Source organism: Salmo salar, chromosome 02, assembly GCF_965601325.2.
Source record: "Salmo salar chromosome 02, fSalSal1, whole genome shotgun sequence".
NCBI lineage: Eukaryota > Metazoa > Chordata > Actinopteri > Salmoniformes > Salmonidae > Salmo > Salmo salar.
The window spans coordinates 69,774,164-69,801,262 of record NC_138292.1 but is presented as its reverse complement, the minus strand read 5'-3'; the positions used below and the strand labels follow the sequence as shown (position 1 = coordinate 69,801,262).

Sequence of the window (27,099 nt, the reverse complement as noted above, 5' to 3'; positions counted from 1 at the left end):
TGCAAACGGTGGCTACTTTGAAGAATCTATAAAGAAAAACCCTTGAATAAGTAGGTGTGTCCAAACTTTTCACTGGTACTGTTCATAAAATGTACTTAAGGTGTATTCAAAGTATTTGTTTTGCTCTTTATCTAATATACTAAGAATATACTGAAGTACAAAAAATGTGTGCCAATGTGTGCCAAAATACATCATGTAAATGTATTTAATATACATAATGCTAATAAAATACATGTAATTTATTTCTTTAAAATTGCTCCAATTTAGATCATTTTAAATATACTTAGGTATATTTGTCACAGACATACTTAAATATAATAAAATATATTAATTTAAGTATATTTAAATATATTTGTTCTGCTTGGGACAGCTATGAATATGAACAAGGAAATGAACAATGCACACCAGGAAAAACCTTCGGAAGCTACTTATTGTGAATTGTTATATAGCAATTTGTAAATGTCTATACATTGGATAGCAAAGGATAGGAGAAATATGATTACTGAAAAGTTATGAATGAGACCATACCTACCACAGACCAGAGAAAGACCACCAACACACTTCGTGCTGTTCTCAAGGCGGTTGTTGCATCTCCCACCCTACAGCCTTAGCAACATGAAGGTAGTCAACTATAGCTGGTGAATTACTACACCTTATACATCAAATGAGGTAAGATCTGTCCATAGCACTGTATACACATAATTATTCATTTATTGCTTCAAATCCATTTAATTCTTACAATCCTGACTGTAGCATTGAGATCAATTATTAACAGAATATACACAGTGTACAAAACATTAGGAACACCTTCCTAATATTGAGTTGCACCAGCTTTTGCCCTCAGAACAGCCTCAATTTGTCGGGGCATGTACTCTACAAGGTGTTCGAAAGCGTTCCACAGGGATGCTGGCCCATGTTGACGCCAATGCTTCGCAGAGTTGTGTCAAGTTTGCTAGATGTCCTTTGGATGGTGGACCATTCTTGATACACACAGGAAACTGTTGAGCATGAAAAACCCAGCAGCATTGCAGTTCTTGACACAAACCGGTGAGCCTGGCACCTACTACCATACCCCCTCTGAATGGCAAACACACACAATCCATGTCTCAATTATTTCAAGACTTAAAAATCCTTCTCTAACCCGTCTCCTCCCCTTCATCTACACTTATTGAAGTGGATTTCACAAGTGACACCTGGATTCACCTGGTCAGTCTATGTCATGGAAACAGCAGGTGCTCCTAATGTTTTGTACACTCAGTGTATTGTTCATCACTAAAAACATACTATCAAACACTATATTATAAGATATCATCAAGTGTACTTACAGAGTGAAGTGGAGAGGTTTTGTAAGACAACTTACTTGCAGTATGGAAACAGGAACTAAGTATGTGGTATACATATTAAATGTAGTCAGGGCTTATGTCATTTCCTTCCTCATTAAGACATGGTACTAGAAGGTTCCAGGCCGAATACATTGCAGATGTTGCATTGTAACTAATGGTTACGCAACACATTATCGAGTTTCCAGATGGGCATCAGATTGCTCTATCATATATTTTTTTATAATAGTAATTTGACAATTTAAAATACATAAAGAAGACACACCAGGCAACCAATACATTGACGAAGATTATACTCACAAAAAGTCAAAGACTTGTTTCCATTGTGGTCCACTATTCTAAGAGTGTAGCCAAAATTGCTCAATTAACTCAGGAACCACACCTGGGTGGAAGCACCTGCCTTCAATATACTTTGTATCCCTTATTTACTGAAGTGTTTCCTTTATTTTGGCAGTTACCTGTACACTGGCAATGTGAAGCATTAGACAGGCCAGATCTGGTCCAAATGGGAGATCTACACTGGGAGACATTGCTTATGGGCCAACTATGGTGAATTTTTAAAATATTTTTATTTAACCTTTATTTAACTAGGCAAGTAAGTTAAGAGCAAATTCTTATTTACAATGACAGCTTACACCGGCCAAACACGGACGACGCTGGGCCAATTGTGCGCCGCCCTATGGGACTCAAAATTATGGCCGGTTGTGATACAGCCTGCATTCGAACCAGGCTGTCTGTAGTGACGCCTCAAGCACTGAGATGCAGTGCCGCTGTGCCACTCGGGAGCCCAAAATGAAGTATAAATAAATAAACAAACACATTCTCAGAAATCACAAATGATTATTAATGATAATAATAATACATATGAATAGTATGTATTGGCAATACAGCAGTATACATGTCCACACACAATACATTTACCCTGTGATATATCTAAATGTGTGTATTGCGGCCTACCTAATTTAAGACATGCCAGGAGTGTGCAGGCTGAATCTAATGTGTACTGCAGGGCTGGAACTAAAGCCTGCACAGCAGTAGCTCTCCTGGACAGGAGTTGGTAGATGGTCACCCCACTGTCCCCTGTCCTTCTTTCCCCCAGAGGAGGCTTGTGGGCAGAGATATAGGAGGACAGGCTCATTGTAATGGTTGGAATGGAATAAATGGAACAGAATCAAGCACATGAAACACATGGTCCATTCCATGTATTCCATTCCAGCTATTACAATGAACCCATCCTCGTATAGCTCCACCCACCAGCCTCTTCTTCTCTCCCTCATCACATGGTTCCCAGTAGATGGCCAAGCTGCAAAGTCAGAATTGGCTTTATCTTAAATCCTTCTGCCAACAGAAATGTTATTTTTGATCTTAATTTAAGGTTAGGGTTAGGCATAAGGTTAGCAGTGTGGTTAAGGTTCGGTTAAAGTTAAGGTTTAAAATCAGAGTTTAAGAAGAGGAATCGTAGAACTTAGTGGGCCTCCTGACTTTGTAACTTGGCAGGATAGTGATGAGCCCCATCACACTTTAACCTCGTAGGGCTTCTTGGCCGAGCTCTCCCTCGCACAGCACCAGCCAGGTACACACGCAGGCCTGTCCATCTTGGTAATATACAGCAGTGGCTCCATACTACAACTGAGATCCATGATGGAGAACACACTGATAGTCACCTGACAGCGGAACTGGACGAACGTGTAGTAGGAGAAGAACGGAACAAGAGCCACAGGAGGAAGGTAGTTGACGAAGATTATACCCAAGATGACCAGCACCATTTTGAAGGCTTTCTTCTTCACGGGGTGCATCACCTCCTTCCCGGCTACGGAGCGGCGTAGGACCCATATGATGGAGAGGTTACAGTAGATCATGAGGGCGAAGGCGAAGAGGATGAGGCCGCTGAACACCTCGTTGACAGACATGACTCCCAGGATGCTCTTGGTGAGGCTATAGGCCAGGATGAGGGCCCAAGTTACCACGGAGACACCAACGCGGATCTTGTTGTCACGGATACCGGTGAACAGCACCGGGTGGACCACGGCCACGTAGCGGTCCAGACAGATACACACCTGGGAGGAGAGAGATGGAATATAACTCAGATTATAATATAACCCAGATTAATATATAACCCAGATTATAACATAATTCCGATTATAACATGACCCAGATTATAACATAACCCAGATTATAATATAACCCAGACTACAACATAACGAACATCATAAAATAACCCAGATCATAACATAACCCAGATTCAAATATGACCCAATTATAACAGTTTTTTACATTTACATTTGAGTAATTTAGCAGACTTTCTTATCCAGAGAGATTTACAGAATCATTTAGGGTTAAGTGCCTTGCACAAGGATTTTTCACCTAGTCTGCTCAGGGCTTCAAACCAGCGACCTTTTGGTTACTGGTCCAATGCTCTTAACTGCTAGGCTATCTGACGCAGATTATTATAACATAACCACCCAGGTCTAGACAAATACACATGTGGGAGGAGAGATGGAGATGGATTAGGTTTAACCCACATTATAATATAACCCAGAATATAATATGAACATAACCCAGACTATAACATAATAACCCAGGTTTATATAACACAACCCAGATTATAACATACATTTGGGTTATAAAGTGACCCAAGAAAAAATATATAATTATTGCATACAATGTATTTTAAAGTCCCTAATATCACAAGTTCCCTCATCAAAATCTACAGTTGTAAGGTCATTTAATTCACAAACCAATCTTTTCAGATCTACACAGTCAATAATCTCATGTTTAGATTTTAGATTATCTACCCACCAGGAATAGCAGTGCGGTGTCTTTGACCCAGTAGGCGAAGCATTGGATGAACCATCCAGGTTTAAACATACCCCGTATTTAACCCAGATGAAAACATAACCCAGGTCTATATAACATAACCAAGGTCTATATAACATAACCCAGATTATAACACAACCCAGATTATAACACAACCCAGATTATAATATAACCCACGTCTATATAACATAACCCAGATTATAACATAACCCAGGTCTATATAACATAACCCACATTATAATATAACCCAGGTCTATATAACATAACCCAGAATTTAACATAACCCAGATTATGACATAACCAAGGTCTATATAACATTAACTACCTAGGCCTTATTATCTACCCACCAGGAAGAGGGGTGCTGTGTCTTTGACCCCGTAGGCAAAGCGTTGGAAGTACCAGATGCCTTGGTGGCCCAGGACCAGCCTGTTGACCATGTCTATGGGCCCCATGAGGCAGAAGTAGGCGTCCATTATAGCCAGATTAAAGATGAAGATGTCAGACGTGGATGAGTCACTTTTCCTGCTGGAGATCTGCCACAGGACCAGTATGTTGCAGGGTGTGCCTGTTGTATCAATAAGGACTGTGTTAGGATGCGTCCCAAATGGCACCCTATTCCCTATGTCGCGCACTACTTTTGACCAGACCCCATAGACAGTAGGGACACCACTGTGTTAGTGACAGGAATATCTTTACCAAGGCTGAGTCCAAAATGGCACCCATTCCCTATATAGTGTCCTACTTTCCCTATTCCCTGTATAGTGCACTACTTTTGAGAGCCCTCTATACAGTTCACTACTTCATAGGGTTCTGGTCAAAAGATACATCATGCTACTCCACCTACTACCACAGCATTATGGGTACTGTAGTACATCATGCTTCTCCACCTATTACCACAGCATTATGGGTACTGTAGTACATCATGCTACTACACTTACTACCACAGCATTGTGGGTACTGTAGTACATGCTGCCACATAGTTTCAAAACCCAAAGGCGGAAGATTGTAAGACTTCCGGGAAGCAGACCAAGCAGATCAGGCCGGGGTTTGGGGTATGAGAAGTCATTGAGAGAAGTGAAACTTTCTTCCTTAGTTGTTCATTTTTGCAAATCTAAAGGCACAACCTAGATTCCAGCCAATGTCTTAAGTAGTTGAACATGTTATTACTCCAACTACGTGAAAGTGTCAAACTAACGTTTTCATTTTCGTCATAAACAACATGCTGCTACACCTGCTACCAGAGCAGTATGGGTAATGTAGTACATTGTCCTACTACAACCAGTACCAGAGCATTATGTGTAATGTAGTATATCATGCTACTACACCTACTACCACAGCATTGTGGGTAATGTAGTATATCATGCTACTACACCTACTACCACAGCATTGTGGGTAATGTAGTATATCATGCTACTACACCTACTATCACAGCATTATTGGTAATGTAGTACATCATGTACATCACACCTATGGCCAGGTTGAAGACTTTGACTCCAAAGTAGAAGATGAATCCGTAAGGGGCCACAGAGCAGATGTGGAATTGGTACCAAGGAGGCGGGGTCCAAGGTTCCAGGCTAAGGGTCGATGTTGAGTTCAGGTAGAGGTCATTGGAGGTCATCCCCGTGGAGTTAGCCATCATCGCAATGGAAGGTTTAGTCAAAGTGGAAAAGAGATTTGGTTCTAAACAGGGGGAAAAGGGACCAATTGACATGAGTTATAAATATATAATTGCATATAAAAAATACTGTATAGCTGTATATAATTGTAGTGTATATCATTGTATCTGTATTGTGTATGACAGAGTTGAGGACCAATAGACTTTGACATGCTGCCTGCTATCATCAAGCTATTATATTCCACTACATTAACTTTTGCATGTTGTCATAAAAAGTATTTAATATGATTTACGAATATGTTCAGTTTATTGTATGAATGGATTTTCATACCAAAATAAATTGGCACAAACATCACTCCATATTGTTGGCTGACGTCAAAAAATCACTTGTCACTTTATAAATATAATTTCATTGTGCTTGCTGCACCTATTAAAATTGATGCTTAAAAAATCCGTTATCATAACGCATTACTCGTTCAAATCGAATAGATAGCCACTTACATTTCTTCAGAGCAATATTACGACTTATAAAATTGACAAATTGCTATCAAATACAGTAAAAAAAAAAAATCTTTCAATTACATCAAAATCTCACCTACCTCAACAGAGATGATACGTCCCTCTACTGGTCCTCTTCCACTCTCCTTCAGTCTCAATCCCACAGTAGAACAAACTATTTCACTGGTCCTCCTCCACTCTTCTCCTTCAGTCTCAATCCCACAGTAGAACAAACTATTTCACTGGTCCTCCTCCACTCTTTTCCTTCAGTCTCAGTCCCTCAGTAGAACAAACTATTTCACTGGTCCTCCTCCACTCTTTTCCTTCAGTCTCAGTCCCTCAGTAGAACAAACTATTTCACTGGTCCTCCTCCACTCTTTTCCTTCAGTCTCAGTCCCTCAGGAGAACAAACAATTTCAGTGAGTGTGTGTTTTCCATTTCCAATCTATATGTCTAGTTAACCCTGGACTCAATGACTGTTGATTACAAACTATCGAGTCGAGCACGCCAACTGACTCCCAGTAGCAAAGCCACAGCTCTTCACTATCCTCCGTAGCAGAGCTCTCTATCTCTCTGTTGGCCCCCAGAAGCCAAGCTGTATGCCAAACCGGGCCCTTACTCCATATAGCACCGTCTCACAGGGGCCAATGCTTAATAAAGACAGTCTCCTGGGAGAGAGAGAGGTAGGGAGGGAGAGAGAGACAGTAGGAGGATGACACTTATGGATACGACCAATCTGGGGAACCTCGACAACCTCAACATTATGGCCTCTCTTTGGCGCAGCCGCAACGGAAGGTCGTGATTGGTTGATGGCACTGAACAGGGTGGGCGGTGCCTCTGAAAGGGGTAATGTGATTATGTTTCGGGAAATGACTCCAAAGATAGGGGTGGGGTGTAGAGTTGGATAGATGTAATGAACGACATGGTATCCATACACTAAGCCTGCGTCCAAAATGGCACCCTATTCCCTATATAGGGCCATATGGCTCTGGTCAAAACTAGTGGACTATATAGTGAGTAGGGACGCGTCTTGGCTGTCTTACAATGTAATATGTTCTCTCTCTGATGCAACTTAGAGGGCCAAGTAGACTAGGCCCTCCACACTGTCAACAGGTGATGCAAGTCAACAGTAGCGCCAGAGACATGAGAAATACAACGCAAGATCTTGCAGATAAGGCTCAGGTTGTCTTGTAGGGTAGACTCAGGTTAGCAGAAGAATGATGCCTTTAGGGGATTTAGTTCTCAACAAGTCAACATACACAAAACCACAAACACACACACACACGCACACACACACACACACACACACACACACACACACACACACACACACACACACACACACACACACACACACACACACACACACACACACACACACACACACACACACACACACACACACACACACACACACACACACACACACACACACACACACACACACACACACCTTTATAAAGCCTATATAACAGTAAGAGAAGCTTAGGCCTAACTCAAAGAGATAGATATGCCGTGGCATGCTATGACACCGACATGCATATAGTCTTCCTCACCTCAAGTTGACCTGCAGTAGCTAAAGCTTAACAACAGCCACACCATAGCAAACCTTCACAAACGTTTCTAAACTTTATTAGGGTAATATCAAATGTAAGTTAACCCATTGTTTATAGAGAAAATACAAGGAGATGAGCAAATGTAAACCAGGGGGAAAACGTACTACCCTCCCCTGTGCCCAATCAAAAATATTTGTAAAAAAAATAACAAAATTAAACGTTTGAACCACCCCCAAGTACACTTTGGACCACCCCCGAGTACATTTTGGACCACCCCCGAGTACATTTTGATCTGTCCCTTACAGTGGCATATTACAGGCAGCTACACTTCACATGATGCTTACTCACCGTTTTATAATCTGGAATATAAGACATTTGTGGAGTGGTTGAAAAATGAGTTTTAATGACTCCAGCCTAAGTATATGTAAACTTCCCACTTCAACTGTATATATATACATTATGACATGTTTTATCCAGGTTTGGAAGTTACATCATACTAAACATGAGGAACACAAGCATGAGCTACACCCGCCATAACATCTGCTAAATATGTGTATGTGACCAATACAATTTGATTTGTTTTGAGGGTCATTTGAATTACACCAATTACACCAGTTCTTGGAACTAATAGATAGAATTTAATGTTATGTAACATCGGAACACCATTACAATGCCAGGGGTGGCAGATGATATGGCGGGTGTAGCTCATGCTTGTGTTCCTCATGTTGTTTACAGACAGATTATTTCACTTATAATTCAATTCCAGTGGGTCAGAAGTTTACATACACTGAGTGTGTACAGAGAGAGCAGGGCAGCTACTGGGTGTGCAGGCTTTTGCTCCAGCCCTGCTCAAACTCTATTTCATCAAAACCTATTCCCATCTCTACTCCCAGAGACAGCATTATAAGGAGTCCTCATCACCATCATCATCACCACCATCACCAAGGACAACCTGACCCAGCTCTAATCCCAGAGAAAGCATTATAAGGAGTCCTCATCATCATCATCACCACCATCACCATGGACAACCTGACCCATCTCTACTCCCAGAGACAGCATTATAAGGAGTCCTCATCATCATCACCACCATCACCATGGACAACCTGACCCATCTCTACTCCCAGAGACAGTATTATAAGTAGAGGTCGACCGATTAATCGGAATGGCCGATTAATTAGGGCCGATTTCAATTTTTCATAACAATCGGTAATCGGTATTTTTCGACACCGATTTGCCGATTTTATAATTAAAAAATATATATTTTCTTTACACCTTTATTTAACTAGGCAAGTCAGATTAAGAACACATTCTTATTTTCAATGACGGCTTAGGAACGGGGGTTAACTGCCTTGTTCAGGAGCAGAACAACAGATTTTTACCTTGTCACCTCGGGGATTCGTTTTTGCAACCTTCCGGTTACTAGTCCAACGCTCTAACCACCTGCCTTACATTGCACTCCACGAGGAGCCTGCGTGGCAGGCTGACTGCCTGTTACGCGAGGGCAGCAAGAAGCCAAGGTAAGTTGCTGGCTAGCATTAAACTTATTTATAAAAAAAGTATCAATCTTAACATAATCACTAGTTAACTACACATGGTTGATGATATTACTAGTTTATCTAACGTGTCCTACGTTGCATATAATCGATGCAGTGCCTGTTAATTTCTCATCTAATCACAGCCTACTTCGACAAACGGGTGATGATTTAACAAGCGCATTTGCGAAAAAAGCACTGTCATTGCACCAATGTACCTTACCATAAACATCAATGCCTTTCTGTTAAGGGATTTATATGTTTGAATGTATGATTAAATTATTCTACCCTGAAACTTAACTATTAGTGATATGGTCTATATGGCATGTAGAATGAGTAACTAAAGGGTGAAGCATAAATCTAACGAGGTTGGACTGGGAAAGAGAAGAATGTGTGTTTGTGTGTTTAAGTAAACACCAAGAACTGTTAAACTGTGGTTGACCTGTTCTAGCTTGAACTCTGAGGGTTTAAGATATAAGAGGGAGTACCCCTCAAGGTTTTCCTAATCTCAGAGGAATGAAACTGTTGGCTGGGTAATGATCTACAGTGTTAAGAGATCTGGGGCCTTAATGTTTGTGTGTATGTGTGTGTGCGTAAGTAAGGAGTGACCTATAAAAAGTATGTCTCTGTACAATGGACTTCAGAATGTTCTCGTGAATAAACATTCTGCCTCTTGTAAACTGGGACTCTGTCTGTGTTATTCAACCAGAATCTTACCAATTCTGGGTTGCAGACTGAGTATTTTAATTGTAGTTAACATTGAGAACATAGTTCTCGTAACACTTTCTTTAAAATCAATACACAAGTATAGATTTTTTAAACCTGCATATTTAGTTAATATTGCCCGCTAACATGAATTTGTGTCACTTCTCTTGCGTTCCGTGCAAGCAGTCAGGGTATATACAGAAGTTTGGGCCGCCTGGCTCATTGCGATCTGTGTGAAGTCCATTTATTCCTAACAAAGGTCATAATTAATTTGCCAGAATTGTACATAATTATGACATAACATTAAAGGTTGTGCAATGTAACAGGAATATTTAGACTTAGGCATGCCGCCCGTTAGATAAAATACGGAACGGTTCCATATTTCACTGAAATAATAAATGTTTCGTTTTCTAAATGATAGTTTCCGGATTCGACCATATTAATGACCAAAGGCTCGTATTTCTGTGTGTTATTATGTTATAATTAAGTCTATGATTTGATATTTGATAGAGCAGTCTGACTGAGCAATGGTAGGCAGCAGCAGGCTCGTAAGCATTCATTCAAACAGCACCTTTGTGCGTTTGCCAGCAGCTCTTCGCAATTGTTCAAGCATTGAACTGTTTATGACTTCAAGCCTATCAACCCCCGAGATTGGGCTGGTGTAACCAATGTGAAATGGCTAGCTAGTTAGCGGGGTGCGCGCTAATAGCGTTTCAAACGTCACTCGCTCTGAGACTTGGAGTAGTTGTTCCCCTTGCTCTGCATGGGTAACGCTGCTTCGAGGGTGGCTGTTGTCGATGTGTTCCTGGTTCAAGCCCAGGTAGGAGCGAGGAGAGGGATGGAAGCTATACTGTTACACTGGCAATACTAAAGTGCCTATAAGAACATCCAATAGTCAAAGGTACATGAAATACAAATCGTATAGAGAGAAATAGTCCTAGAATTCCTATAATAACTACAACCTAAAACTTCTTACCTGGGAATATTGAAGACTCATGTTAAAAGGAACCACCAGCTTTCATATGTTCTCATGTTCTGAGCAAGGAACTTAAATGTTAGCTTTCTTATATGGCACATATTGCACTTTTACTTTCTTCTCCAACACCTTGTTTTTGCATTATTTAAACCAAATGGAACATGTTTCATTATTTATTTGAGGCTAAATTGATTTTATTTATGGATTATATTAAGTTAAAATAAGTGTTCATTCAGTATTGTTGTAAATGTCATTATTACAAAATAAAAATAAAAATCGGCCGAATAATCGGCAGCGGCTTTTTTGGGCCTCCAATAATCGGTATCGGCGTTGAAAAATCATAATCGGTCGACCTCTAATTATAAGGAGTCCTCATCATCATCCTCATCATTACCAAGGACAACCTGACCCATCTCTACTCCTATAGACAACATTATAAGGAGTCCTCATAATATCATCACTACCATCACCATGGACAACCTGACCCTCAATTCCAGCCACTCCTCCTACAACACCACAGAAGAAGTTGCCTTCAACCATTACACCCTCTACATCCTGGGTCTCCCGGGCCACACTCTGTTTCTATGCTCCCTCCTGGGTAAACACACACACACACTAGGAGACACACACTCTCTGTTTCACTCTCTCTCTCTACACCCTACCGGAACTTTCACCAAAGATGAGTACATTCCATGGCATGTGAAATTACTTGATCAGCTGACCTCAGCGAGCCTCTGTTGCTATGTTGTCTATGTGTGGACAGCTACCTCGCCGTGTTTCACCCACTGTTCTTTCTGAAAATCAAGAAGCCCAAGTTTCATCTGTCTGTGTTTTTCGACATGTTCCCTAGCCGCTTCATACTGCCTTTTGCTGAAGTTTGCGAATGCCTAACGCAAGTGGATGGTCATCATGAGCCTCCTCCTCGTTGCCATGGCGATCACCTCAAACTGCAACATACTGGTCCTTAAGTCCCTGAGCCAATCAGGTCCAGGCAGAGAGGAGTTCCACCCAATCAAAAAAGCAGGCCTTTAAAATGTGCTGACTGTTTTTGTGTTGATTAGCATTCACTACATTCAACCCCTGGTTGACTTTGTGTTAAGGTTCTATATCAAAACGTTGCAGCCCTACTCACCACTGACCTGCGTGGTCTACACGGTGCTCTCTATGAGCAGTTTCATTCAGCCTCTGTGTTCTCATCCGGACCAGGAAACTGCCCAAGCTGTCGTGTCAGCGTTTCCCCGCTGCTCAGAGTTAGACGCCACCTTCCCTTCCTAAGACTGTGATAAAAGTGTAGCGAAATCCTGTCTCTTTACAATCCTGGGTTGTTATCGGGAGGTAGACCTGTGTCATGTTTATTAAGCACCAAACGGAAGAAAATGGACTGAAACAAAAAACGACTATCATGAACTTGTCCAATAGGAAACACTTTCTTAAGTTTTCAGTTGCAAAAAGTTTTGATGTGTTCATTAATGAAAGAGAGCCTAATAATATTGCCTTCAAGATTATGTTTGTTGTCAAAGGATTTAGTTTAGTTTATTAATTCGACTATTTTAAAAAACAAGCACACATAAAACTTAAAAGCCATACATGAACATGAATAAAATAATGGAGGATAACACACAATAAAGTCTGGGACTTATTTCCATTGTGGTCCTCTTGAGACAAGATGGCTAGACAAGATCGAACACAGTATGGCAGTGAAATAATAAAACAAAAACATAGAAGAAGAACATCTATCTCATCATTCCAGTTACATCATGGGGGTTATTCATATGGGCACAGAGGACATCAAACATATTTTTAAAGCTGTCCAGATAGGACGTTGTTTTTATAGGCAGAGGCAACTCATTCCATTCTGAGGCTCCAGTATACAAGAAAGTACTTTTCCCAGCATTACTCCTGAACCTGTATAAGCACACATCAGCAACACCTGATCTGGTGCTGTGATTGTGTGCATCCCTAACACGAGGAAAGTAATCACTTAGATATCTGGGCGCAGGACCATAAATACTCCTGTAAACCAAACCTAGTCTAACCTCTCTGGGCCAGTGGGACGCTTGCGTCCCACCTACTCAACAGCCAGTGTAATCCCGTGGCGCGATATTCAAATACCTTAGAAATGCTATTACTTCAATTTCTCAAACATATGACTATTTTACACCATTTTAAAGACAAGACTCTCGTTAATCTAACCACACTGTCCGATTTCAAAAAGGCTTTACAACGAAAGCAAAACATTAGATTATGTCAGCAAAGTACCCAGACAGAAATAATCAGACACCCATTTTTCAAGCTAGCATATAATGTCACATAAACCCAAACCACAGCTAAATGCAGCACTAACCTTTGATGATCTTCATCAGATGACAATCCTAGGACATTATGTTATACAATACATGCATGTTTTGTTCAATCAAGTTCATATTTATATCAAAAACCAGACTTTTACATTAGCATGTGACTAGCATGTGACTAGCATTCCCACCGAACACTTCCGGTGAATTTACTAAATTACTCACGATAAACGTTCACAAAAAACATAACAATTATTTTAAGAATTATAGATACAGAACTCCGTTATGCACTCGCTATGTCCGATTTTAAAATAGCTTTTCGGTGAAAGCACATTTTGCAATATTCTGAGTAGATAGCCCGGCCATCACAGGCTAGCTATTTTGACACCCACCAAGTGTGGTACTCACCAAACTCCGATTTACTATTAGAAAAGTTTGATTACCTTTGCTGTTCTTCGTCAGAATGCACTCCCAGGACTTCTACTTCAATAACAAATGTTGGTTTGGTTCCAAATAATCCATAGTTATATCCAAATAGCGGCGTTTTGCTCGTGCTTTCAAGACACTATCCGAAGGGTAAAGAAGGGTGACGCGCCCGACGCGTTTCGTGACAAAAAAATTCAAAATATTCCATTACCGTACTTCGAAGCATGTCAACCGCTGTTTAAAATCAATTTTTATGCTATTTTTCTCGTAAAAAAACGATAATATTCCGACCGGGAGTCGTTGTTTTCGTTCAAAGAGAGAGAAAGTAAACATGGTGTCGGCTCGTGCACGCGCCTCCAGTCTCATTGTCCTCAGATCGACCACTTACCAAATGCGCTAATGTTTTTCAGCCATGGCCTGCAAAGCCACCATTCATCGTTCTGGCGCCTTCTGAGAGCCTATGGGAGCGTTAGAAAATGTCACGTTATGCCAGAGGTCCCCTGTTTTGGTTAGAGATGATCAAGAAGGCCATGAAATGGTCAGAGAGAGCGCTTCCTGTTTGGAATCTTCTCAGGTTTTGGCCTGCCAAATGAGTTCTGTTATACTCACAGACACCATTCAAACAGTTTTAGAAACGTTAGGGTGTTTTCTATCCAAATCAAACAATTATATGCATATTCTAGTTACTGGGCAGGAGTAGTAACCAGATTAAATCGGGTACGTTTTTTATCCGGCCGTGCAAATACTGCCCCCTATCCCCAACAGGCTAATCTGGGACACCCTAGCCTCAACAGGCAGCCAGTTTAGTTCCTGAATGCAGCTCCCGCCTATGTGAGTACGTGGGACTCACCTTCAATACTACCCTGATCAACTTATTCTGTGCTATCTGGAGCTTCCCCTTCATAAGTTTAGATAAGCCCCCAAACCAGGAAGTACTAGCATAGTCAAAATGGCATTGAATGAGGGCAGTAGCTAGCACTTTCACGTGTCCTTATCAAGCAGCTTGGACTTTCTAGCCAAAAACTTAGTCCTGGCATTAACCTTCCCTAGCACCTTATTGGCCATGCTCACACCTCCCAAACTTCCATCAAGGATACATCCCAAGTAGCTAACAGAGGTTTTAGTAGTCAGCACCTCACCCCCTAACTCCACTCTGATTTCAGACAACCTACACAATTTAGGTCTGGATCCAAAAATAATTCCTTCAGTTTTCCCTAAGTGCAGAGATAGCTTATAATCTCCAAGCCATTTGCTAATGTTAGTAAGCTCTGTGCTAAGTATGCTCTCCAACATAGTTTTACTTTTGTGAGACACCAGAAGTGTAGTCATCCGCATAAAGAAAAAGACAGCAAGAACAAGCATCTTTCATATCATTAATATACAATAAAAACAGCAGAGGCCCAAGCACGCTCCCCTGCGGAACGCCACAACTCATTGGTTTTGCCTGAGACAGTGAACCATTAACCTCTACTACTTGTTCCCTTCCTGATAATTAGGACTTTACCCAGCCTAGAGGGATACTGCTTAACCCCAGTGCCTCCAGTTTGGAGATTAGGAGACAGTGGTCAACTGTATCAAAGGCACTTAAATATATCACTTAAATATATCTTTAAAAATCATCCTTGTGCAAAATGTAATAAAATGATCACTGATTCCATAGACTATTACCCCACTCTGCGATATTTTAGATTTATAAAGGATGACATGTCTTTTAAGCCCTTTCACCTGTTTAGGGTACTGAAAGAAAGGAAGCCATGACAGAGTATCGAGATGAAGCCATGCTCCAGGTTGAAGTTTCCCCTAGATAAAGATCTAGGATCAGCTTCCCCTCCCTCAATCCTATCCTTAACCATCTTTCTGTTTCTCTAGCAACCATGGAAAGAGTATTGAGATGAAGCACCAGTCTTTTTGTTTCTCTAGTAACCATGGAAAGAGTATTGAGATGAAGCCCCAGTCTTTCTGTTTCTCTAGTAACCATGGAAAGAGCATTGAGATGAAGCACCAGTCTTTTTGTTTCTCTGGTAACCATGGAAAGAGCATTGAGATGAAGCCCCATTCTTTCTGTTTCTCTAGTAACCATGGAAAGAGCATTGAGATGAAGCACCAGTCTTTTTGTTTCTCTGGTAACCATGGAAAGAGCATTGAGATGAAGCACCAGTCTTTTTCTTTCTCTGGTAACCATGGAAAGAGTATTGAGATGAAGTCCCAGTCTTTTTGTTTCTCTGGTAACCATGGGAAAAGTATTGAGGTGAAGCCCCAGTATTTTTGTTTCTCTAATAACCGTGGAAAGAGTATTGAGATGTGGAGCCCCGTCTTTTTTTTTCTCTGAAAAGTAACCATGTAGAGTATTGAGATGCAGCCTCAGTCTTTGTATAATGATAGCCTCCGGTAATGCCCTGTTTATAACCTGCTAATTAACCACTTAACTGCTCATTAATTCAACCTCTTAATTGAAACACTGAGGGACCAATTAGAAGCCTTGTTAGGCAGAGATCTTAAGACCTTGTTAGGGGAATATGCATATGTGTTGTGAGCGCTGAACTCTGTAAATAGATCCCACCAAACATAATTGAGAGACAAAACACAGGGTGATGATGATTCAATGATATGACTGAAGCATATGTAATATAATGATTAAATGGATAGTTCACTAAATTACATTGCTTACAGGGTAAGAAAAAAAACTGTCTATGTACAAGGTATGTCTATATGGCCACTGTTTCAAATGTAAACTTTTGAAGGAATCCAATACTTAATTTTGTAATTTGGGTGAACTAGCCCTATATGAAGGTGCTTGGTTTCATGGTCATTTGTACTAATTTAATACAATTAGAGGGATAATGAGTAATGACATACGTATAGTAACATTTGACAATGAACGATGGCGGTTCACTTCTTTCCGTTTTCTCCTTCTCAGCCTGTTGTACTCTAACTAATATCATCTGAAAATAAACTTTACAAAACGTAATAGAAATCACATGTTTATTTTGATCAAACAATCATGTATTTTTCCATGCTACTGTTAAGTACTTTTCAAAGGAAACGTCTAAAAACCTTACAGTACCATGTTTATCAAATAAAGCTCTTGATTGTTGTCCTATTTAAAGCTGATAATAAAATGATTTACAGAAACAGTCACATCTATAGAATTTGGTATACCAAATCAGTATGTACATGAATCAACAGGCTTAGTATTGAAAAAAGCTATCACATCACCAAGTCAACCAATTGGAATGTATGTAGTCAAGTGCAATACATCAATACTATAATCACCCAGTTTCTGGTCCTTCATAATATGCAATTACATACATATTTCATAACATGTCAATACATTATCATTACTGTGTGATTTTGGCCTGTAACTCCTTCAAACACTCCAGGCTGGCCTCAGGGCCATCCTCCGAGGTCACAAACCCAGGATAGGTGGCACTAAACTGGGCCTGAGGAGGTGGAGAGCCAGTGGTGGTGGTGGAGCCCCTATCAACCTGGTGAGAGGAGGGAGGAGAGAGCAGAGGTATCAATTTAGCATGAGCGTAGTCAATCTCAAACCCCTCGAATATCAACCCCACCCCCCACGCTCCGAGACCCTCTTCCAAAACCCTGGCCACCTTCTGGGTTGCCAGTACCAAACTCGTATAATCTGCCTCTTCGAGTCTAAATATATCCGAGGTCAGAGGTCGACGGGGGACCAGTACGGTGAGGCCAGGGGCGTTGGGGAATGGGGTGAGGAATGCCACGTGCCCCTCATCCTCCCACACCCTCCACTGCTGCTCCTCTCCACGGACGATCCGGGAGAAGAGGCCGGGGTGCGATGGGTCTTCCCCCAGGAAGGTGAGGTTTGGTAGGGCATTGGGGGAAGGGAGCTGGGCCCGAATCTCGGCCTGGATCTCCTGGAGGGACGTGTCAGTCCAGCGAGGGCCGCTTTTAGAGGTGACGTAGCCGGGGTCGTGGTGGGTGTAGTGCTCATCTCCCACCAGGTGGGGGCGCCAATCGCTGTCAAGGCCGTGTAGTGGCAGCACCCGGATCTGAGAGTCAATAACAACAGGGACTATTACTAGGTTACCTGTTCATACTAGAAAGGAGGACAGAATTATGGTGCTATCTAAACACAAATGTAATGTTTTTGTTCATCAACATAAATTATATTGCCAGTTTTATTCAAAACTAGATGAGACACAATAGAATAGAGAAGAGTAGAATAAAATAGAATGGAGAAAAATAGAAAAGATCAGCATAGAATAGAGTAGAATAAGAGTAAAGTAGAAAAGAGTAGAATAGAGTAGAATAAGAATAAAGTAGAAAATAGTAGAGCAGAGTACAAACACAACAGACCTGGGGTGGACTGTTACTGTCTGGGTGGGGCCTGCAGACCAGGGCACATCTCTTCACCCCCAGCCTCTCACACAGCAGGGCCCCCACCTCCCTGGCCCCCAGCAGCAACCTCAGGTAGGCTCCCTCACCCAGCTTGAAGAGACTGCCCTGAGCTGGGCTTGGTTCCTCATCAGGGCCCCTGGGGGTCTTCGGCTCCAGGATGGTAGTGCCTATGATTGATATTCCATATATGAAGAAAAAGATTGTCCCAAATGGAACCCTTTTCCCTATGCAGTGCACTATAGGGAGGATAGGGTGCCAGACAGCAAGATATAGTGGATGATAGTATACTATAGAAGGGTTGCACAGTTCACTGTACATGTTCAGTGGTTGCGTAGAAGCTGACTTTCATAAAATGTAAAAGCAATGGATTGACATGAGGTGTGTTACCTGGCTGGAAACCCAACGATGAATTACATTGAATTCTACACTGGGCAGAAATGAGCGTTTGAATCAGGACAGTTTCCTCTCAACTTCTACAAGCCAGAATGTTGAATAAAATTACAATTATATTTGAATGTACTTTACTGGTTGCCTGTGTGGTTGGTCCTTTTGGTCGGTATATGAGACAATATATCCACAGGAAAGTATAATTCCATCAACCTTTCAAAGCGCAGGTAGTGCATTTAGATTCCTATCACCTGAAGCATGCGCACAAGACAAAAATACATGCACGAGACACATGCATACTTGCCGAGCTCTTGCACATGTTTACATGTTTCTGCACATGCTTCAGGTGATAGGAATCTGAATGCACTACGTGCACTTTGAAAGGTTGAAGGAATTATACTTTCCTGTGGATATATTGTCTCACATTGATTGAAAACACATATACACTATAAACAGTAGGCTCTTTGTCTATGTGGCTTGTTTGTATCAACTGCAAAGACATTGGCAACTTCCTCTTTGTAGTCAACTTTTGTTCTGAAGTTATCAGTGGTCGTAGAGATGGGTCAACCAAGTGATTCTATGTTTAGTTGAGATTTTCTGTATATTAAGTGACACAGGAGGGCAAAAAAATGCATCTACCGACGCTGTTCTACAAGTGGTCTGAGGCAGGCGTTAGATTACGAGCGTTTTCAAGTGCAGCGTTAATAACGATGGTTTAGGGAAACAGCTTGGATATTTAACGATGCTCCTACGAAAGTTCTAACGATTAACTTAGCCTTAAGATGCTTTTTGGAAACCGGGCCCTGGACCAGAGTTAGGTATTGTGGTAAAGAATATGCATCTACCTGGGGTCCAGGGCAGGGGGTAGAGGTAGGCCACCAGCTCCTCTGTCTCCCAGATCACATGACGAGGTCGGGAAAGAGATGATGACATCCTGATGGAGGAAGGGAAAAGACAGAGGGGGAGTAAGAGAGTGAGGGAAGCAGAGTGGGGAGAAAGGGGGAAAGAGAGAAAGATGGGAAGTCTGTAATACAAGGACGGTAAGAAGAGATGAGTGTCATCATGACATGCTGCACTTTAGGGTGGACCTGTCTCAATCAACGAGAGATTTTAAATAGACAAGATGGCGCAGTACACGTTGTTGAATTTACTTAATGGAGCAAAACATTTATTTTAATAACTGAGCATTTTCTAAATTCAAACCCACCACCTGAAACTGGACATTCAAGTTAAGGTTGGTCGAAAATGATCTGTGCTACAAACAGTACCTAACCTGTAACTCCCAGTAATGGATCTAAAAAATATTTGGTTAAATAACATTATCTGGTATAACTGTAGCTAGCATCGATGTTTGTCGACCTACTTACGGTACCTTCTTAGAAACCGTGCAAGCAGCATACAGCAAGAACGTGGGTTCAAAACGACTTCCGTTGGTTCTTGGTGTTCATTCAAAAGAGTTCAGAATGATGGAGGTGAGCGCTGTGTAACAGTGTCGTTTCTATCATACCGTCACAACAACCTTAGTTCGGTCAACTTTCTGTTTCTCGTTAAAGCTGTGGCCGTGTTCGGTAGCATCAAATCCTGACCGACTGATCTACAAATAATAATATCGTTATTTATGATGCAAGGTGATTTGTAGATCAGTCAGTCGGCTGCAATGTCGGAACAAGCCCAGTGTTTGCTGGTCACATGACAGTCTACGGTGATTATGTTTTCATAAAAATGGGGAAGTGTAGTTTACAGTAAGGACGCCAGGTGGCCCTCTAGCATTAGAGGTAAAAAGGCGGCAAGGTACTGTACATTTATGAAATGAACTTGGAGGCCAACTTTTATCACGAGTGAATTTCTGTATGTTTGCTAGCATAACTTAGAAAGCACAACACAAATCAGACAATGGACGGAGAGAAAAACGTTTTAAAGTTTACAAAATAGGATTACCCTAGGAAGACACACATATTTGGCAATGCAATTGATTGTCTTTGATGCTGTATTTATATTCATCATATTATCCAAAATGTTCACATTATCCATGACAGTTTACTTTGTTAATCTTTATTGCTGATTGAGTCGAGGTTTGAAAATATTATTACAGTACCTCAAGTCCTACCTCCCCAATTCTCTAGAAGTGTAGAATGACACCATACCACTGGTTCTTTCACAGTGACTCATAGTTTCCTTATACACACCTCTCGCTTACACACACACACACACACACACACACACACACACACACACACACACACACACACACACACACACACACACACACACACACACACACACACACACACACACACACACACACACACACACAGTCTAGAAACTCTTGTCTAGGGTTACTTTTTATTCATAAACGCATATAATTCACATCGCTTTTATTCATATGGTAGTGTCTATAATGTTACCTCATAAACACAATCGTTTTTTATAGGGTAGTGTTTATAATGCTGCCTCATTAGCATAGCAGGCATTTGGTAATGATTATAATGTTACCTCATAAGAATAGCAGGTATCTATGGTAGTGTTTATCATTTTACCTCATTAACATAGCAGGTATGGTAGTGTCTATAATGTTACCTCATCAGCATAGTAGGTGTGGTAGTGTCTATGATGTTACCTCATCAGCATAGCAGGTATGGTAGTGTCTATAATGTTACCTCATCAACATAGCAGGTATGGTAGTGTCTATAATGTTACCTCATCAGCATAGCAGGTATGGTAGTGTCTATAATGTTACCTCATCAGCATAGCAGGTATGGTAGTATCTATAATGTTACCTCATCAGCGTAGCAGGTATGGTAGTGTCTATAATGTTACCTCATCAACATAGCAGGTATGGTAGCGTCTATAATGTTACCTCATCAGCATAGCAGGTATGGTAGTGTCTATAATGTTACCTCATTAACATAGTAGGTATGGTAGTGTCTATAATGTTACCTCATCAGCATAGCAGGTATGGTAGTGTCTATAATGTTACCTCATCAGCATAGCAGGTATGGTAGTGTCTATAATGTTACCTCATCAGCATAGCAGGTATGGTAGTGTCTATACTGTTACCTCATTAACATAGCAGGTATGGTAGTGTCTATAATGTTACCTCATCAGCATAGCAGGTATGGTAGTGTCTATAATGTTACCTCATTAACATAGCAGGTATGGTAGTGTCTATAATGTTACCTCATCAGCATAGCAGGTATGGTAGTGTCTATAATGTTACCTCATTAACATAGCAGGTATGGTAGTGTCTATAATGTTACCTCATCAGCATAGCAGGTATGGTAGTGTCTATAATGTTACCTCATCAACATAGCAGATATGGTAGTGTCTATAATGTTACCTCATCAACATAGCAGGTATGGTAGTGTCTATAATGTTACCTCATCAGCATAGCAGGTATGGTGGTGTCTATAATGGTACCTCATCAGCATAGCAGGTATGGTAGTGTCGATAATGTTACCTCATTAACATAGCAGGTATGGTAGTGTCTATAATGTTACCTCATCAGCATAGAAGGTATGGTAGTGTCTATAATGTTACCTCATCAACATAGCAGGTATGGTAGTGTCTATAATGTTACCGCATCAGCATAGCAGGTATGGTAGTGTCGATAATGTTACCTCATCAGCATAGCAGGTATGGTAGTGTCTATAATGTTACCTCATTAACATAGCAGGTATGGTAGTGTCTATAATGTTACCTCATCAGCATAGCAGGTATGGTAGTGTCTATAATGTTACCGCATCAGCATAGCAGGTATGGTAGTGTCGATAATGTTACCTCATCAGCATAGCAGGTATGGTAGTGTCTATAATGTTACCTCATCAGCATAGCAGGTATGGTAGTGTCTATAATGTTACCTCATTAACATAGCAGGTATGGTAGTGTCTATAATGTTACCTCATCAGCATAGCAGGTATGGTAGTGTCTATAATGTTACCTCATCAGCATAGCAGGTATGGTAGTGTCTATAATGTTACCTCATCAGCATAGCAGGTATGGTAGTGTCGATAATGTTACCTCATCAGTATGGTGTCACGTCTCTCCTCCTCCTTTACTATTAGCAAGAATGCAGAATGTCAATCACCTATTCACTTCAGCCTATGAGCATGGCACACTAAGGCAATCCCACCCCGCTTGCTGATTAACCTATGGGCTCACTCGTGCAATAATCACTTTCCTTTCTTTCAACCAATGAGCATGAATCTAGGGGAGTATTTATGTCAACTCAAACTTTGTCTCCCACTTGCTATTTTGCAGCAACAGGCTTTCAACGACCTTCCACCTCCCCACCACCAACTGAAGGCCTGTCATCGCATCCCCGTTCTTCCAGCATAGGGCAACTTGTCACCAGCATCTGGCTCTGAGGAGTATTCCACGGAGATGAGGCTACCCCAAACTATTCAATAAAACTCCATATTGTATTCTGTCTCTGTTGTCATTCAGTTGAACCTGTATTTGATTTAACTAACTATTTAAGCTCCACCCCTACTTCCTCTTTCTTCCTCTCTCACACGTCTGTATACTGACTGACATGTCCCTAGATGACTCACTCTGATCCCGAGCCTTCAGGCTAATTACCTGGTCACACACACACAGTCTAATTATCTGGTCACACACACACAGGCTAATTATCTGGTCACAGTGACAGTCTGAGGATCTGAGGTCATTAACAGGCTGATGGCTGGGGATTATAGGGAACTATATATACTCTCAGAGAAGTAGGCCCATTGCTAACACTGCCACTACCAGTTCTCTGTGTTACCCAGGGGCGAAAATCTGATATCAACTTTGGGGGGGACAATTACATGAAATTTTCTCAAGAGCAATTCCTGAGGGGGACACCAAAAGTAGTGCTGTAACACATAGCCTACATTGTAATATGGTAAATGTATATTGAGGAACCAAAGAAATAAGGTGTTTGCCGTACTCCTAACTACCGGTACCCAAAACTACACAACTACTCACAACAGCAATACCATTGCCTTTAACAAATCTTAGTTCAGTCACCAGTTTAAGTTGAGAGTGGGGGTATCCATGGCATTTTCCAATTATGTTCCTATTTTACAAGTCAAAAAAATTGAGAACCTTTCATAATGTTGCCAAACAAAGACTCAACAAACTTACCTGAGACTCCCTGTCTCTGCCAGTCTGTCCCTGCATATCTGTCCCCAACTCTGCTTTCTGTGTGCCATCTGTTGCCTGCTCTGCCTAATGACATCATTATGAAACATTTCCATTAGAATTTCATTTCTTTCTTATGAACATTTTATCAACTAGTCTTTGACATATTAGGCTACTAGGGTTCTTACTTTGCGTTTTGGTGTACTGAAAAATACTCTGATGTCCGTCTTTTATTTTTCTGCCATTTTTCTACCTGGCTGGCTGGCTGGCTACACACACACACACACACACACACACACACACACACACACACACACACACACACACACACACACACACACACACACACACACACACACACACACACACACACACACGTGTGTAGGTTATTTACAGTAGGAGATGGGCTTCTATCATCTTATCTTTTATCATTCTATTTGGGCTTCAATCTAAAAGGTAGCTAGCAAATGTGAAACGGATTAAAATGACAAGAGTTGACAGCTGTATGAGTTCACCATTTACACAACATATGCTGCAACCTTTTGTAATTTTAATAGTTTGTTTCATATTAGCTGGCTTCCAACAATAGTTGAATTTGCAAAGCAAGCGAGCACCAATTCCGTTTCAGTGGTGTTTGCTATAATCTTTGCTACCCGGGTTAAATAAAATAAATAAATAAAAGTTCCCTTGCGACAATTTAGCTTTTGCAACGAGACCATTAAATATATTTAAGACAATGGTAGAAGAGAGTGTAGTTCTGTTCAGTTTGGACTTCAGTTTATCGCTAACCTTATCACAGGGACTTTGAAGCACTAACTTACATCATCTGCATGCTGATCTCGGAATAAATTGACGATAGCAAAGATTCCATCTTTGACGAGGCCACATAAATGGAATAGGTACTAGCTAGCTTAATAGTTAATATTTGCGCGCTAGCTCTGCATATTCAGCTAGTGTGTGTGCGCGATTGACTGGATTAACCTCACGTCAGTTACGTTCATTGAGTGCCTTTCAGACAGTAGACACGACCCCTCTGTTACCTTGCCAGTGGATCAAACCATTGTGAGGAAAAGGGTGGGGGGGGTCGCAATCTTTTGAAACTTAAAAACACGCTATTACGTGTCTATAATCAGCACAATTGCTTTCATTGCGTATTATTAATATTATTTAAATTACATAGTTATGTTTCAGTGATATATTGGGGGGGACAAATCATATTTTTCCCAGGATGGGGGGGTCGTGTCCCCCCCGTCCCCCCCCGGGATTTCCGCCCCTGGTGTTACCCCTCAGTCAACTCAGCTTACTCAACCATCTTTATGACGCAGGCCAGTGCGCTTGTCCTGTGACTGACTGAGTTGAAGAGTTGCTGGGTTAAGTCCTGCTTCAGATTAAAGTTAGCCTAAAATAGACCTACTTGAGACGAGTCATCTGGTTTTAGACTCTTACATACAGTAGCGAGTGAGAGAGAGAGAGAGCCAGAAGAGAGGGGGTTGGAAAGAGAAAGAAGGAAAGAGGAGAGAGAGGTAGAAAGAGACGATCCCCACTGGGCACAAGCTGGTTGAATCAAAGTTGCTTTCCCGTCATTTTTGTTAGGTCTAGTATTTTGTGCTTTGAAGGCAAGTGCCTAAAATAACATTTTGACAAGTCTGTGGGAAGTAGCAATGGACTGCTAGAGTCACGTCCCAAATAGCACTATTCCCTATACAGTGCGCTACTTTTGACCAGAACCCTATAGGTGCCATTGGGATGCAGTCTCAGTTTCATGGTACTGTAGTCCCTCTTTGGATCTACTCAGTGGGGGACAGATACATCTATACTATTCCTTACTCAGGCCTTCTTTGCCTTTGTTAACCAATGAGGCCTCTACCTGGGCTCTAGCCAAGAGTTATAATTAACACTACATACCACCAGTAACTGCTATGTGGCTGTGGCCTGATCAAACCTTAGTTTAGGGCCAGTGAATCATGAAACACACACACACACGCCAGTGAGAATCCCTGTTATTGTGAATGGCTCAAAACACCAAAAGCATACTGACAAGCCAACCCAAGCCATTAATCAATAAAGCCCATTGTGGTTGGTAGTGTGCATCCCAAATTGCACCCTATTCCCTACGTAGTACACTCCTTTTGACCAGGTCCCATAGGGAATAGGGTACCATTTGGTACGCAGCCCAAATAACAGTAGATTCATGTGGAATGAACACTACAAGTCAAGGCTCATCTTCAGTCAGCCTGCTTTAAAACGCTTCGTCGATCCCAGCACTCACACCCATGATCTAATGAGCTATTCAGACCTGGGTTCAAATACTATTCGAAAACGTATTTTCTTTTGTCTGCCTGGAGTGCTAGGTCACAGGTGGGCCGGTTTAGCACTTTTGGGACTTCTCTATTGGTTCCATTTCAACAGGCAACCTCAATCAAGCACAGATCAAGTATTTGAAATGATTTCAAATGGTATTTGAACCCAGGTCTGGAGCCATTTCAAGTCCCATTTCAAACAGGCATTCATTCCCTGCATGGCATTTGCCTTGGCTTGACATGCCTCTCACTTGTTCTCTCTCCCTCTCTTTCTATTGCTCTCCCTCCGTCTAGCGGTTAAGAGCATTGGGCCAGTAACCGAAAGGTCGCTGGTTCGAAACCCAGAGCCAGCAAGGTAGATAAATCTGCCGTTCTGCCCTTGAGCAAGGCAGTTAACTCCCAACAACAACTGCTCCCCAGGCGCGATGATGTGGACGTCGATTAAGGCCCCCTCCCCCTGCACCTCTGATTCAGACGGGTTGGGTTAAATGCAGAAGACACATTTCAGTTGAATGCATTCAGTTGTACAACTGACTAAGTATTCTCTCTCCCTCCTCTCTCTTCTACTCTCGCTCTCTCCCTCTACCTTTCTTTCTACCTCTCTCTGTCTATCTCTCTCCCCTTATCGTTTCCACTTTCTCCTTCCCTCCTCTTCTCTCTCTCCCCCCCTTTCTCTCTCTCTATCAGGGCGGTTCTTATCAGGGCCTGTGCAGGAGTGGAAGGCCTCACTACTGTGGACTGTGTCTGTCTGTCTGTCTGTCTGTGTGTCTCTGTTCTCCCGGCTTACATGGTCATAAATAAAGGTAAAATAAATAAATCTGTGACATTTTACTACCCAAGCTAAATGTACACATCTGCCTGCCATGTTTCCTTCAACCCACTGAACTCTTTCACACACAAATATTTGTACACACGGACACACACTCTCGCATACACACGCACTAGTCTTACATATAGACACACAAATATTCAGCCTAGTGACCTCACACTATTTTCATTGCACATACTCACACACTAACCCACAATCTTTTTCACTCTCACTCACTGACACACATGCTGTCAACGCATAACTTTTTACCTCACACACACACACACACACACACAGAGAGAAAGAGACAAATGTTTCCCCTCAGTCTGTCTGGTTTCAGATAAAACAAA

General features: G+C 41.5%; 1 protein-coding gene and 1 long non-coding RNA gene across 6 annotated transcripts; one reads left to right on the top strand and one right to left on the bottom strand.

Moving 5' to 3' along the window:
* Positions 1–16,724: 16,724 nt before the first annotated feature.
* On the bottom strand, positions 16,725–20,667 carry LOC106596317 (uncharacterized). Of its 5 annotated transcripts, none has more exons than XM_045708607.2 (4): positions 20,616–20,667; positions 19,366–19,454; positions 18,092–18,300; positions 16,725–17,784 (listed from the first exon to the last, which is right to left on the bottom strand). In XM_045708607.2, the coding sequence occupies exons 2-4, from the start codon at positions 19,451–19,453 to the stop codon at positions 17,098–17,100; spliced, it is 984 nt and encodes a 327-aa protein (XP_045564563.1). In that variant the 5' UTR covers position 19,454; positions 20,616–20,667; the 3' UTR covers positions 16,725–17,097. The 5 variants fall into 5 exon arrangements, with proteins under 5 accessions (XP_045564563.1, XP_014043100.1, XP_014043098.1 ...); XM_014187625.3 differs by lacking the exon at positions 20,616–20,667 and adding an exon at positions 19,884–20,203; XM_014187623.3 differs by lacking the exon at positions 20,616–20,667 and adding an exon at positions 19,884–20,202 and having other exon boundaries at positions 19,366–19,544.
* LOC123730771 (uncharacterized) lies at positions 19,458–22,941 on the top strand. Its single transcript, XR_006762201.1, has 2 exons — positions 19,458–19,560; positions 22,778–22,941. It is a non-coding gene; the product is annotated as an uncharacterized LOC123730771 (long non-coding RNA).
* The last annotated feature ends 4,158 nt before the right edge of the window (positions 22,942–27,099 follow it).

What these genes read in the sequence shown, in the direction of transcription:
- LOC106596317 (XM_014187623.3), bottom strand. Translation starts at nt 19,918, where the DNA reads ATGCTGCTTGCACGGTTTCTAAGAAGGTACCGTAA. An exon ending in TTTCTAAGAAGGTACCGTAA is followed by an intron (nt 19,545 to 19,883) that starts GTAGGTCGACAA and finishes CTTGTATTACAG; the next exon opens with ACTTCCCATCTTTCTCTCTT. An exon ending in ACAGTAACAGTCCACCCCAG is followed by an intron (nt 17,785 to 18,091) that starts GTCTGTTGTGTT and finishes ATTGACTCTCAG; the next exon opens with ATCCGGGTGCTGCCACTACA.